At 41.9% G+C, this 16,291-nt stretch overlaps 2 protein-coding genes across 2 annotated transcripts in view; one reads left to right on the top strand and one right to left on the bottom strand.

Annotated features, from left to right (window-relative positions):
- The window catches only part of LOC309697331 (uncharacterized protein), a 521,790-nt gene that overhangs the window by 272,013 nt on the left and 233,486 nt on the right, over positions 1-16,291 (bottom strand). The window lies entirely within an intron of this gene.
- Positions 1-16,291, top strand: part of cpne9 (copine family member IX) — a gene marked incomplete at its 5' end in the record, with an annotated part of 115,862 nt that overhangs the window by 66,850 nt on the left and 32,721 nt on the right. The window contains 2 exons of the mRNA XM_082519173.1: positions 4,563-4,626; positions 13,791-13,894. Of these exons, the coding sequence (XP_082375299.1) occupies positions 4,563-4,626; positions 13,791-13,894 (168 nt within the window). The remainder of the gene's footprint in view (positions 1-4,562; positions 4,627-13,790; positions 13,895-16,291) is intronic.

Genomic DNA, 16,291 nt, shown 5'->3' with positions numbered 1-16,291 from the left:
GGCTACATAAGGCTTTGCACAAACGTCATCTGTAACATATCCAAAGTTGGCTGAGTTTTCCTGCTCTGGGCCAAAATAAATAGAGCTCTGATGCAGTAGTGCAGTAGGTTTTCCATTATCATGAAGGTGCACACTGGAAAAGAATGTAGCCTGGGGCCTGTTCTTCGTACCGCGCTAAGTGAGTTAGCTGGATGAGATTGTTGACGATTTCGCGTGATCCTGGATCGTTCGGTTCCCCGAAGCCCATCCGGGACTTGCTGTCATAGCAACAGAGCCGTAAGCGTAAACCTGCTGGGGAGCAGGTTTACTTTATGTAAACAGGATTAGATCGCGGCCACGCAGGTATGTCCGCGTCATTCATACGAAAGCAACAGCGATATTCCACCACTGTTTCACCATAAATAAATAACATCAATGTAACTAAAGATAATGCAGCACTTGATCCTTTTATTGATTTCACACAGATAGATACAGGTCATTCCCTAAAAAAGGGAAATGTACTATTAACATTCTATTACATGTATGTGATTATTACAGATGTAATTCATATTTCAGAGTAGTAATTGTAAATTACTTCGTGTAATCAAGATGAGAGACCACGGCTATAAAAGCGAAGGTGGATTTGGGAAGTCTGTCGCAGTCATATCCTGTCCGTTTACGCGAGCAACCCATTGCGGAAGGTGCAAGATTGATAAGGAGAGTCCTCAGAATTCAGCGTATATTGCGGGACAGACAGGATCCTTTAGCTCAGCGCGACAGTGTGCTCATTGAGAGATATCGATTTTCCCGTGAGGGTATTATTCACTTAACCAACTTGTTGACGAGGGGGTGCAGGACCACCACCTGTCTTTTTTTTTGCTCTGCCCTTTTCTTGGTTGCTGTTATGAACAAACAAACAGAGTATTCCAGGGTCTCTTTCCAAGAGACGACAAGCAATATAAGTGATAAATATTACCATTCTGTAGAATATTCTTATATTTCACTTTTACTTGTTCCCATGTTCTAGTGGGTCCTGTTGTGGCTCTAATGTGAAAGGGGATATAATATAACATATTATAATATAATATAATGTAATATAATATTGGATAATATGGTGTGATATGATAAATCTACCCTACCGCCTACTGGTGTTGGCCAGAGGGGCCGATGGCGCAATATGGCAGCCTGGCTTCTGTCAGTCTGCCCCAGGGCAGCTGTGGCTACAACCGTAGCTGCCTCCACCAGTGTGTGAATGTGAGAGTGACTGAATAGTGGCATTGTAAAGCGCTTTGGGTGCCTTGAAAAGCGCTATATAAATCCAATCCATTATTATTGTTATTATTGAATTACGTACGAGTTTGATTTGTCAGCAACTTTCTGCCAGCCCTCTCTCCTTGCTTTTGCAGCCTTTGCAGTGTTCCCTTGCGTTTTAATTAAACTCTGAAACTCCTGAAATCCCTCACTCAAGAGTTCTTGCTCTGCTGCCGAAAAATACCGAGCGCGCTCCTTCGACATTTTCGCCGACCAATCAAAGGGTTGCCGATCAATGTTTCTACTATCGATGCGTAGCCCCTTTTACGACACCCAGTGATCTCACATTACTTCATCCAGCTATACTAATCGTCAACAACAGGTGTGTTCGGGGAACCGGAATAGCGAGCTCAGAGTTAGCGCGATGATTTGGTCTTGGATGTTTCATTTGATCTTGGATGTAGTAAGCGACGTACGAAGCACAGGGCCCTGGTCTGATGAGTCTTTGTTTCTGCTGAGCGTGCAGATGGTCAGACTTTGGGCTAAACAGAATGAATCCATAAAACCTTCTTTGTCCAGGCCAGTCTCCCTGTGGTGGTGTGGAGAAATGTCATTTTGGTGCTCTCTGGGTCTCTATAATCAGACCGCCATAGTTTGACTGCTACTGTCGGTACTGACTGTGCACCAAAGTCTACCCAGAACAACATTTTAAAAGTGATTGTAATGATGTCCCTTTAGATTCTAACCCTAAGCATACATTTTGGTGAAAAGTCAAAGAGACAAACAATGAGGGAACACTTAATCAGAGTATAGCATCGAGTCAGTTAAACTTGATATTGATCTGCTCAGTTAAGTAGCAGAGGGGGTTGTTAATCAGTTTCAGCTGCTTTAGTGTTAATGAAATTAACAACTGCTGCACTGGAGGGACAACAATGAGACAAACCCCCAAAACAGTATTTCTTGATGCATGCTCAAGCATCCAGTTAAGTAAATCCCAAAAGGTTGATTCTGTTCATCTGGATGTAACGTTTTCAGTGGGAGAAACGTTTCGTCACACATCCAAGTGACTTCATCAGTCTCAGCTGACTGCAGGTTTCCCCAATCTTATAAACAGTGTAATTGCATAATGAATGAAACCAGCACCACTGTAGGAACAATGGGCTGGGAGGGAAACATTTCTCCGACTGAAAACGTTACATCCAGATGAACAGAATCAAACTTTTGGGGCCCCAAAACAGGAACGCTGTTACAGCTGGAGGTCTCACACATTTTTCCCTCCTTATCGTTCATGACAGTTTTTACTACACTACACGAGCTCAGTGATGCCCTGGTCCAGATCTATCCCAAGGACACCATCTATCGCCTCATTAGCAGCATGCCCCAATATTGCCAGGCACGCATAGAAGCATGTGGGGGCTAAGTGCTATTTTGAGTTGCAATGACATTTTGGCAAAATGGACTAGCTGGTTGCATCATTTGTGGCTCACACATATCAGTATAGATTTCCAGCATGATTTTTTTCCCCATTGAGATCTGACCTTTTTTCATAGTGTTCTGTTGATATTTTTGAGCAGTGTATTTTTTATATTTGCTAATTAGAATGATTATTTTCTTTGTTGCCTGATTTCCAAGACCTAATAGAGAAAATAATTTAATAAAGATAAAATAACAAATTCTGATTGCCTAGCATTATTGTTAGAGTTAAAGGTCACCGAGGAGGAATTAGACCTACCAGTGCATACCAATAATACGTCATTAAAACAGAACATTGTAGCGGGACAGCTGTTTCCAGGCTTACTGCGTCATTCTTGACAGTTCAATTTTACCTTGCTCCAAATACAAATTAAATGAATTTGGTTGTTTTGATAGTTACTGGCATTTCATCTCAGGGTGTAATATAATGTCATTTTTGCATCTCCCTGTTTTACAAACGTGTCCCTTTATACACCTGCTATGTCTATATCATCAGCTCAGATTTAACAGTCCTATTTTATAGACTGACAAAATCCACACCGGGTACCTGAACAGGTGGCACTTATTTAAAGATTTGTGAGCCAGGGGACTTTAGTTAAGGATCAGTTGGGATGTTTGTGTTTTGAAAAAGCTTCCTCTTATCAAAAGCCTGGGAATGACAGACCATCTCACCGTTGTCATAATCCAGTGCGTATAAATAAGACAGCACCTTTGACAAAGCTGTGTTAACATGATGTATGAATGAGAACAGGGTGAGATCGGTAAATTAAACCAGCCGATTCTTTCACAATGTCTTTTGTCTGGTCACAAAGAAATGTTAAGCTAAACTGATACAGAGTTACCAAAGGTAGCTTTGAGTTGTATGCTGTGAATTTAATTATGAGTCACAATCAACAGCCCCGCTCTTAGATGCATGTTGCTCAGATCTCGGATGTCAGAGCTTCCTGCCAGCACATGAAAGGACTGCATGTCAGAAACAAGCGCAGAGCAGGCTTCCGCTGTGTGCCGCTTCACCCTGGTAATGATGACAGTCAGTTTCTGAGACCGGGTACAAATGATAACCCATCCAATATGTGGCATATCAGGAATATCAAATGTATTAAAATGTGTGTGTGTCACTGCAGGCTACATGGTGGTTATAGGATGAGCATATTAGAGTTGAATTTACCCTGCACAAATTGACACAAAAATGGGTCTCTCATTTTTCTTTCAACTTAGACTTCCCAACTTCATGCGGACCCCAGCCAATTTTCTCTCTCCTCATTTTCAACTCTTTTAAAAATTATAATGAAACAGCAGTCAGGCTTGGCCCCCTTTGTGATCACAAAGTTACCCCTCATTTTTCTGCTCGTTTTCCCAGTCTGTTCCTCCGTTCTCTTTTTCTTCTTCTAAAGACATCCACTTTTTTCCTGTTATATCCTCTTTTGGAACGGTTCATTTGTCGGATAAGAAATACTGCAAACAGGTCATTCTCAAGGCTTCGCATTTAATTTAAGATTAAAAGGAGGAAGGAGACAAAGGAACGGGATAAAAGAATCATTGCCATCTTTAACCTTGAACACGTTGTAGAAAAGAAAAGGGACAGATCAAGTGGATGGATTTGTTCACACGTATATTGCAAAAAATTTTGTTTCCAATACGCTACAGTTGTTAAAAAGTTTTTTTTCGTTGTAATTGCCTCTTATTTTTAGAAATGGCTTGCCCATCGGAAAGTAAGTCACTGTGTGAGCGTTTCTTTAACAGCAGTTTAAAGCTATGAATGACATCTGCTTGGCACTTGTATTATTTATGGCAGGCTACAATTACCCTCTTTTGCAATTTTTCCTTCTGTTTCTCGCTCCATCTATTTACGCTCTCAGCGGGATTCCTGGGAAGAAGTGTGGAGTCATTATCTTAACTGCAGAGGAGCTCAGTAACTGCAGGGTCAGTATACACACGTGCACAAACACATGCACACATACAACCCACATGTCACTGAACAATATTGCACTGTTAATTTTTGTGTTGTAGGAGTTTGCAGTCACATTAGTCTATTTAAGTTTTTTTATACAGGGAGTGCAGAATTATTAGGCAAGTTGTATTTTTGAGGAATAATTTTATTATTGAACAACAACCATGTTCTCAATGAACCCAAAAAACTCATTAATATCAAAGCTGAATGTTTTTGGAAGTAGTTTTTAGTTTATTTTTAGTTTTAGCTATTTTAGGGGGATATCTGTGTGTGCAGGTGACTATTACTGTGCATAATTATTAGGCAACTTAACAAAAAACAAATATATACCCATTTCAATTATTTATTTTTACCAGTGAAACCAATATAACATCTCCACATTCACAAATATACATTTCTGACATTCAAAAACAAAACAAAAACAAATCAGCGACCAATATAGCCACCTTTCTTTGCAAGGACACTCAAAAGCCTGCCATCCATGGATTCTGTCAGTGTTTTGATCTGTTCACCATCAACATTGCGTGCAGCAGCAACCACAGCCTCCCAGACACTGTTCAGAGAGGTGTACTGTTTTCCCTCCTTGTAAATCTCACATTTGATGATGGACCACAGGTTCTCAATGGGGTTCAGATCAGGTGAACAAGGAGGCCATGTCATTAGTTTTTCTTCTTTTATACCCTTTCTTGCCAGCCACGCTGTGGAGTACTTGGACGCGTGTGATGGAGCATTGTCCTGCATGAAAATCATGTTTTTCTTGAAGGATGCAGACTTCTTCCTGTACCACTGCTTGAAGAAGGTGTCTTCCAGAAACTGGCAGTAGGACTGGGAGTTGAGCTTGACTCCATCCTCAACCCGAAAAGGCCCCACAAGCTCATCTTTGATGATACCAGCCCAAACCAGTACTCCACCTCCACCTTGCTGGCGTCTGAGTCGGACTGGAGCTCTCTGCCCTTTACCAATCCAGCCACGGGCCCATCCATCTGGCCCATCAAGACTCACTCTCATTTCATCAGTCCATAAAATCTTAGAAAAATCAGTCTTGAGATATTTCTTGGCCCAGTCTTGACGTTTCAGCTTGTGTGTCTTGTTCAGTGGTGGTCGTCTTTCAGCCTTTCTTATCTTGGCCATGTCTCTGAGTATTGCACACCTTGTGCTTTTGGGCACTCCAGTGATGTTGCAGCTCTGAAATATGGCCAAACTGGTGGCAAGTGGCATCTTGGCAGCTGCACACTTGACTTTTCTCAGTTCATGGGCAGTTATTTTGCGCCTTGGTTTTTCCACACGCTTCTTGCGACCCTGTTGACTATTTTGAATGAAACGCTTGATTGGTCGATGATCACGCTTCAGAAGCTTTGCAATTTTGAGACTGCTGCATCCCTCTGCAAGATATCTCACTATTTTTGACTTTCCTGAGCCTGTCAAGTCCTTCTTTTGACCCATTTTGCCAAAGGAAAGGAAGTTGCCTAATAATTATGCACACCTGATATAGGGTGTTGATGTCATTAGACCACACCCCTTCTCATTACAGAGATGCACATCACCTAATATGCTTAATTGGTAGTAGGCTTTCGAGCCTATATAGCTTGGAGTAAGACAACATGCATGAAGAGGATGATGTGGACAAAATACTCATTTGCCTAATAATTCTGCACTCCCTGTATAGCACCAACTCACAATAACAATCACCTCAACATGTTTTATATCATAAGGTAAACAATAATAGACAGAAATCCTGCCTCGTCTGTGTCTTGTCAAGCCTCCATCACTGTGTCTGGAGTTTTGCCACTTCCTGTTTTATTTTTTAGTCTTTGTTTTGTGTGTATTATGCTTTAGTTTTGCTTACCTTGTCTCATCTTCCTTGAGTGTAGCCATCTATCTTTTTCCCCACCTTCATAGCTTCATAGCTTCTCGTTGTCCTGTGCATGTATTTATTGTTTTGTCTTCATTTGTTCTCATGTTGTGGACTCCATGGCTGTGTCCCAATTCAGGGTCTGCACGCTTGAAGTACGCATTTCAAGTGCGGTTACGTCACCGCCACGCGACGACGGCTGTCCCAATTCGAAGTGTACTTCAAATGCATACTCCAAATGCGCCGTCGATTTCCCCAAATATCAAGCGTGGTCCGGTGCACGCTTCGTGGTCCCATATATCCCACAATTCATAGCGCGGCGGTGGGTGTGGATAATTTTGCCGCAAAATACGGCAGAAGGGAGCGGCCGAAGAGGGGTTTTTTTTCTCCAAACTTTATTGAACTTATAAAACGAACAGTCAGTCATTCCAGTTCAGTTTGTACAGTAGACATACAAGGCAAATAAGAGTAATAATATACAGTACAATGAAATAAGAAGGATAAATAAATAAAGGATAAAAAGAAGAAAAAAGGGCGGGGGGAATGTGACAGACTTCATAACAACTTTGTACTTGAAAGTTGTGATAGCTCAATCGTTAAACATTTCTGAATGAATTTCAATCAATGATAAACCTTTTTTATTGGAAGTTAATTTAAGAGAGTTTAAGTAATGTTCAATTTCAATCAAAAACAAATTAAATGATGGGGTTGAGTTTTGAAATTTACATTTATGTATATGGAATTTCCCTAATAAGATGGAGCGGCCGAAGAGTACGAAAAGTACTGAATATGACGTCACTTATTTATGTTCAAATGTTTAATAATTAAAGTCAGTTATATATCCACAAACACAACAAGCTGAAAGTCAGTGATATATGTATATGTGTGTATACATATATGGATATATGTGTATATATATACATGTGTGTATACATATATGTGTGTATACATACAGTGGGGCAAAAAAGTATTTAGTCAGCCACCGATTGTGCAAGTTCCCCCACTCAAAATGATGACAGAGGTCAGTAATTTGCACCAGAGGTACACTTCAACTGTGAGAGACAGAATGTGAAAAACAAATCCATGAATTCACATGGTAGGATTTGTAAAGAATTTATTCGTAAATTAGGGTGGAAAATAAGTATTTGGTCACCTCAAACAAGCAAAATCTCTGGCTCTCACAGACCTGTAACGTCTTCTGTAAGAAGCTTTTCTGTCCCCCACTCGTTACCTGTATGAATGGCACCTGTTTGAACTCATCATCTGTATAAAAGACACCTGTCCACAGCCTCAAACAGTCAGACTCCAAACTCCGCCATGGCCAAGACCAAAGAGCTTTCGAAGGACAACAGGAAAAGTATTGTAGACCTGCACCAGACTGGGAAGAGTGAATCTACAATAGGCAAGCAGCTTGGTGTGAAAAAATCAACTGTGGGAGCAATCATCAGAAAATGGAAGACATACAAGACCACTGATAATCTCCCTCGATCTGGGGCTCCACACAAGATCTCATCCCGTGGGGTCAAAATCAAATCAAATCAAATCAAATCACTTTTATTGTCACATCACATGTGCAGGTACATTGGTACAGCACATGTGAGTGAAATTCTTGTGTGCGAGCTTCACAAGCAACAGAGTTGTGCAAAATACAATAATGTAAACAAGCAAAATACAAGAATGGCTACATCTGAAACTAATAAATATATGTACAATATATAATAGTATATGCATTCCTGAATGTGTATACTAAATATTTTTCTACGTGTGTGTGTGTGTGTACACATATTTTACAAATTAAATAGAGTAAACAATAAATAAAATATATAAAGTAAAATATACAGAGTGAGACATGTGCAAAACAGTGGCATTACTGTACAGTATGGAGTGCATAATGTTGAAGTTCCAGTAGTGAAGGTGAGGTGTCTATGAAGTGTTCAGCAGTCTGATGGCCTGGTGGAAGAAGCTGTCTCTCAGTCTGCTGGTACGGGACCGGATGCTGCAGAACCTCCTTCCTGATGGAAGCAGTCTGAACAGTTTATGGCTGGGGTGACTGGAGTCCTTGATGATCCTCCCCGCTTTCCTCAGGCACCGCTTCCTGTAGATGTCTTGGAGGGAGGGAAGCTCACCTCCAATTATCCGTTCAGAGCACCGCACTACTCGCTGGAGAGCTTTGCAGTTGTAGGCGGTGCTGTTGCCATACCAGGTGGTGATGCATCCAGTGAGGATGCTCTCAATGGCACAGTGATAGAAGGTCCTGAGGATGCGGGGGCTCATGCCGAATCTTTTCAGTCTCCTGAGAAAGAAGACGCGCTGCTGCGCCTTCTTCACTGTTTTGTTTGTGTGTACTGACCACGTAAGATCCTCAGCCAGATGTACACCAAGGAACCGGAAGCTGGTCACTCTCTCCACAGCAGCGCCGTTGATGGTGATGGGGGTGTGTACTTCTCTGCACCTCCGGAAGTCCACTATCAACTCCTTTGTCTTTGCGACGTTGAGGGTGAGATGGTTGTCTTGACACCAGTGGGTCAGGGCGCTGACCTCCTCCCTGTAGGCCGTCTCATCACTGTTGGTGATAAGACCCACCACTGTAGTGTCGTCCGCAAACTTCACAATGATGTTGGAGTTGTTAGTGGCCGTGCAGTCGTAGGTGTAGAGTGAGTACAGGAGAGGGCTCAGTACACACCCCTGTGGAGCACCAGTGTTCAGTGTGACGGGGGATGAGGTGATGCTGCCCAGTCTGACCACTTGGCGTCTGTCAGACAGGAAGTTAAGGATCCAGCTGCAGAGGGAGCTGCTCAGTCCTAGATCCTGCAGTTTCCTGTCCAGCTTCGAGGGAACGATGGTATTGAATGCTGAGCTGTAATCTACAAACAGCATCCTCACATACGTGTCTCTCTTCTCCAGGTGTGACAGGGCAGTATGTAGTGTCAGGGCTATGGCATCATCAGTGGACCTGTTGTGGCGGTATGCAAACTGTAGAGGGTCCAGTGAGTCGGCTAGTGCAGAGCAGATGAAGTCCCTGACCAGCTTCTCGAAGCATTTGCTTACGATGGGGGTCAGGGCTACAGGTCGCCAGTCGTTCAATGAGGAGATGGTGGAGGATTTGGGTACAGGGACGATGGTGGCCATTTTGAAGCAGGCTGGGACTACAGACAGAGAGAGGGAAAGGTTGAAGATGTGCGTGAACATTCCAGCCAGCTGAGCGGCGCATGACTTGAGGACGCGGCCGGGAATCCCGTCCGGACCAGTAGCTTTGCGTGCGTTCACCTTCCTGAAGCACCTCCGCACATCCTCCTCAGACACAGTGTGCGCACTGACGTCATCCGCGGTGCGCACACTGTCCGGTCTCATGGTGTTCGCTGTGTCGAATCTAGCGTAGAATACGTTTAGATCCTCACACAAAGAGGCCGTGGTCTGCGGTGTGCTGGTTTTCCCTCTAAAGTCTGTGATCGTGTTTAGTCCCTGCCACATACTCCGAGGGTTGTCAAACTGTTCATGAGAACGGTGAGCAAAGATCCCAGAACCACAGGGGGGGACCTGGTGAATGACCTGCAGAGAGCTGGGACCAAAGTAACAAAGGTCACCATCAGTAACACACTACAACGGCAGGGAATCAAATCCCGCAGTGCCAGACGTGTTCCGCTGCTGAAGCCAGTGCATGTCCAGGCCCGTCTGAAGTTTGCCAGAGAGCACATGGATGATACAGCAGAGGATTGGGAGAATGTCATGTGGTCAGATGAAACCAAAGTAGAACTTTTTGGTATAAACTCAACTCGTTGTGTTTGGAGGAAGAAGAATACTGAGTTGCATCCCAAGAACACCATAGTATTTAGTCAGCCACCGATTGTGCAAGTTCCCCCACCTAAAATGATGACAGAGGTCAGTAATTTGCACCAGAGGTACACTTCAACTGTGAGAGACAGAATGTGAAAAAAAAATCCATGAATCCACATGGTAGGATTTGTAAAGAATTTATTCGTAAATCAGGGTGGAAAATAAGTATTTGGTCAATAACAAAAATACAACTCAATACTTTGTAACATAACCTTTGTTGGCAATAACAGAGGTCAAACGTTTACTATAGGTCTTTACCAGGTTTGCACACACAGTAGCTGGTATTTTGGCCCATTCCTCCATGCAGATCTTCTCGAGAGCAGTGATGTTTTGGGGCTGTCGCCGAGCAACACGGACTTTCAACTCCCGCCACAGATTTTCTATGGGGTTGAGGTCTGGAGACTGGCTAGGCCACTCCAGGACTTTCAAATGCTTCTTACAGAGCCACCCCTTTGTTGCCCGGGCGGTGTGTTTTGGATCATTGTCATGTTGGAAGACCCAGCCTCGTTTTATCTTCAAAGTTCTCACTGATGGAAGGAGATTTTGGCTCAAAATCTCACGATACATGGCCCCATTCATTCTGTCCTTAACACGGATCAGTCGTCCTGTCCCCTTGGCAGAAAAACAGCCCCATAGCATGATGTTTCCACCCCCATGCTTCACAGTAGGTATGGTGTTCTTGGGATGCAACTCAGTATTCTTCTTCCTCCAAACACGACGAGTTGAGTTTATACCAAAAAGTTCTACTTTGGTTTCATCTGACCACATGACATTCTCCCAATCCTCTGCTGTATCATCCACGTGCTCTCTGGCAAACTTCAGACGGGCCTGGACATGCACTGGCTTCAGCAGCGGAACACGTCTGGCACTGCGGGATTTGATTCCCTGCCGTTGTAGTGTGTTACTGATGGTGACCTTTGTTACTTTGGTCCCAGCTCTCTGCAGGTCATTCACCAGGTCCCCCCATGTGGTTCTGGGATCTTTGCTCACCGTTCTCATGATCATTTTGACCCCACGGGATGAGATCTTGAGTGGAGCCCCAGATCGGGGGAGATTATCAGTGGTCTTGTATGTCTTCCATTTTCTGATGATTGCTCACAGTTGATTTTTTTCACACCAAGCTGCTTGCCTATTGTAGATTCACTCTTCCCAGTCTGGTGCAGGTCTACAATACTTTTCTTGGTGTCCTTCGAAAGCTCTTTGGTCTTGGCCATGGCGGAGTTTGGAGTCTGACTGTTTGAGGCTGTGGACAGGTGTCTTTTATACAGATGATGAGTTCAAACAGGTGCCATTCATACAGGTAACGAGTGGGGGACAGAAAAGCTTCTTACAGAAGACGTTACAGGTCTGTGAGAGCCAGAGATTTTCCTTGTTTGAGGTGACCAAATACTTATTTTCCACCCTAATTTACGAATAAATTCTTTACAAATCCTACCATTTTTTTTTCACATTCTGCCTCTCACAGTTGAAGTGTACCTCTGGTGCAAATTACTGACCTCTGTCATCATTTTAAGTGGGGGAACTTGCACAATCGGTGGCTGACTAAATACTTTTTTGCCCCACTGTATATATATATGTATATATATATATATATCTTAATAATCTGACAATACTATAATGTTACCACACATTACCACAGTGAGATGACTTTAGTCTCATGAACAACATTAACTAATTGTTATTTACTAACTAATCTTAAATGACTTTTCAGTACAGAAATGAAGCCCAACAATAATGTTTTACGGTCCGGTGGTTTCAGCCTCAGATATGTCATGAGAGACATCATGACAGAGATGTCATGACAAAAATGAATGACCAACAAAACATTTTTCTCCTTCATTTCTGTCACACAAAGCTGTATGTAACGTGTCTCGCGGTTAGTATCATGGTTGCTAGGCAACCTGAACAGTGCGACGAAGCGTATACCGTCCCATTTCACAAGCCTCTCACTTCCGCACTTCTCGTACTTATAGTGCACGTACTTCAAGCATGCAGACCCTGAATTGGGACACAGCCCAGGTGTCTGTATTGGTTCCACAGTTCTCAGGAAATTCTCAGGAAATTCTCAGGAAGTTCTCAGGAAGTTCTCAGTTCACATCTAGTCAGAGTTTTGTATTCTGTTTTTGCTCCTAAGTTCTCAATAAAACAGTTTTTTTTTTACCTTTTATTTTATTTACCTATTATTTCTGTATATTTCTGTCCTAACCTGCCTGTCGCACAGTGTATTATGACAACTGGGACATGTGGAGTCCCTCAGGATTCGATTTTCAGGCCACTGTTTTTTAATTCTGCAATCTTGACCACCTCATTAAGTACACCTGTTTAACTACTGTGTAAAGCAAATGTATAATCAGCTAATCACATCATCATCCCTGGTAATGAATGTTTGAGTTTGTCCACTAAATCACTTTAAATCCACCCACCTTTACACTGAGTTTTGTAAATAGAGTGCCAATAGCCATTTGATATTTTGCTGGCCACTCTTCTCCACAGTTCTCTAAATATATTTAAGATTAACTGTCAAGGTGGTTTCCTGCTATGAACTATGGGATTTTCTCCTTTATTTTTGCCAACTCCTTGCCACAGCAATATATTAACAGGCAGTCAGACGCTAACAGAATTTCGATGTGCGTGTTTGTGTGCTCCAGATAACATTATGTGAACAGGCTTATCTCGGAAATATTTACTATTGCTACTCTGGGACATATCGCCCCTGACAAGCCCCAAATGTTTTTCAGAAATTTTGAGAAGTGTGTGTGTGTGTGTGTGTGCAAGCTGACAACCCCTAGCTGCCAATGACAAGCTTCAGTTTCCCCTAATGCCTTACTTTAGGAGAAAATAGCTAAAAGGCCATTCTATCTATCTATCTATCTATCTATCTATCTATCTATCTATCTATCTATCTATCTATCTATCTATCTATCTATCTATCTATCTATCTATCTATCTGTCTGTCTGTCTGTCTGTCTGTCTGTCTGTCTGTCTAACCAGAAGCAGAAATAATACTGCTCCTTACTAACTGCTATAACGGTGTATACATATTTATGAAGCATTCCCTCTGCTCCTGCTCGTAATATTGCAGCCATCCCATAATAAAATAAGTATCTTTTCCTAATAAAATTTGCAATTTTAATTTAAAAAAATGGATTATAACCACTGTAATCTGTGCATGCATTCAGTTATTAAAGCATAAAAACTGTTGGTGTGCTGCTGGTTCAGATTCTGTTCCTATTTGCTTCAACATTATGCACGGATTTTTACCTCACCAGGTATTTTGTATTCTGTGCGAAGCTCTGTTTTGAAAACTATTGTGAGCACACACACACAAAGTCCCACAAAAACCTTCACCTTTGTGACCAAGAAAGGAGTTGTTGAAGGAAACAAAGTTGCTGACTTAAAAACTGTAATTGCTTCTGAATTATATTGACACCTGCGCTTCCTCTCTGTCAGGATATTGCTACCATGCAGCTGTGTGCCAACAAGCTGGATAAAAAAGACTTTTTTGGCAAGTCTGACCCCTTCCTGGTTTTCTACCGCAGTAATGAGGATGGAACGTGAGTGTTGACATTTGGGGTGGGCTCAGACCTCAGGCACACACACACACACACATCTCTCTCTCTCTCTCTCTCTGTCTCTCTCTACATATATATATACACACACACACACACATATATATATATATATATATATATATATATATATATATATATATATATATATATATATATGTATTAGGCGTGCAACGATACACAAAATTCACGGTTCGGTTCAGTTCGATACTTTGGTGTCACGGTTTGATATTTTTTCGATACAAAAAAATGTTCATGCCTTTTTAATTTGTCATTTATTAAAATTATAAATATATATTTTAACTCAAAAGTACAGTTTTTAAATTTAATGTTGCTGAAATAACAAAGTAATAAAAAAAATAATCTATCTGATCGAGAAATCACTCATCTTTGGAAAAGAGAGTTTATTACAGAGAAATGGCTCTTTCCAAAATAAAAGCTATACTATACGCTTCTTCTGGGCTATATTCTCAGCAGCATATTAAACATATCAGGTCCCCATAAGGAGAATCCTGTGCTAACGGCTGTCTAAATGACTCGGGTAAAGTTTGTAGCATGCGTGCTTGTTGTTTTTGTCTGCTTCCACTTGTCTTTGCACTAGGATGATGTCAGCATAAATGTGCAGTCATATTCATTGTGTTCCCACTAGTGTTGTCAGCGTTAATCTCATTGAAATGACGTTAACGCCACAACACAGCAAATCTCCGTTAACGAGCTACCGCGGATCGCCCCGTGCGTGGGGCTGGACGGCCAACACGTTAACGAGCTAACTGCGCTAACACACTAGTTCCCACCAATGTAATTGAGCATTGCATGGCACATCCAACATACTGTTTTACTTTTGTCCATGACGCGCTTACCTTCAGGGTCATACTTCACATGAAAACCAAAATACCACATCTGAATGAGGGTGGGGGAGGTTCAATTTGCCGTGTTGCAAGGAGAGCTTAACTTCTGTCTAGCTTGCCCTGCTCTCAGTGAATCTGCGTTCGACTACTCCGCCTAGGCTGCACTGTCGAGCGCAGATCCACTGAGCGCTCAACACAGACAGCATCGTCAGAAGGAAAGTTGATAAAATAAATAAAAAATTTTGTATTGTTCGATACATATGCGTACCGAACCGAAAGCACTGTATCGAATGGTTCAATATCGATACGAGTATCGTTGCACCCCTAATATGTATGTATGTATAGGGGTACAAATCTCTGATTAGCAAAAAAATCACATCCTATTTGAGATTGTAAAGTTTTAAATTCCAGGACATATTATTATTACGTATATACAACCTCAGTAATGAACAGTAATACATGGCATCTTATACCGTGATGTTATTCTTAACAATTCTACGCCAAAATCTCTGGCTCTATTCCACAGCATGACTTTTACCGTCTTCCTTCTCTCACCCCAACAGGTCATTACAGATGGCTGCCCCTCCCTTTCTTCCTGTTAAAAGGGAGTTTTTCCTTCCCACTGTCGCCATAGTGCTTGCTCATAGGGGGTCATGGGTTTTTTTCTGTATGTACTATTGTAGTGTCTGCCTTAAAATATAAAGTGCCATGAGGCAACTGTTGTTGTGATTTGGGGCTATATAAATAAAATTGAATTGAACTGAATTCAAAATATGGAAGTAGTGTGTAAAAAACTAACTACACCCTTAGTGTTTCCATAAGAATTAAGAGTCTAAGCCAGGTGGTGGCAACGTGGTTATGTGAGCATGAGCAACCATATAAAAGCAGAAGTTTTGTCATTTTGGAGCTCTGGAGTTTTCAAGTGTGTGTTAATGCACTGGTAAGGAGGAAAGACATCAGCAATGATCTGACATCATTTCATTTACAAAATTTAACACTCTTCAGCCTGTGGGGCTGCGAAATAATGACTGTTGCTCCAAACCGCTTCCAGTACTTATTTCCAAGTGGTGCTGTGTAGCAGAAAGCACTCAATAAGTGCTACTTTCAACTGTGAAACAGCACACAAACACATTATTAGTAAAAGAAAGGTTATGGAAGGTGTTCTGTGAAGGTGTTTCATATGAAGACCACATTTAATAATACCCATTGTCACATCTGGTTCACACACTTATTTTCCATACAAATCAACTTTGCTGCACGTACACTTCTGACTCGAGTTCCACCAGAAGTCACATTTGTTTAAGTTTTTAGATCGCTTCGACTGCTGTGCCTTGGAGAGATTTTTGTAGTAATAAAATAAAAAACAGGAAGGAGAAGAAAATAAAACTCTTCTGTTATATCCTCTGGATATTCTTAAGCAGACAGAAAAAATATAAAAGCTTACAATGCCTTTTGCTCAATTGCAGAGGAAGGAATGGGAGATTAGTGGGGGGATCTTCACTGGTACAAAAGGAGCAGTATAAATGTTCTTTCC

The sequence above is a fragment of the Aulonocara stuartgranti genome (assembly GCF_965226115.1).
Source record: "Aulonocara stuartgranti genome assembly, chromosome: 20".
Classification (NCBI taxonomy): domain Eukaryota; kingdom Metazoa; phylum Chordata; class Actinopteri; order Cichliformes; family Cichlidae; genus Aulonocara; species Aulonocara stuartgranti.
Note: the sequence above shows the minus strand (reverse complement) of the source record. Positions and strands in the feature narration are given on the sequence as shown.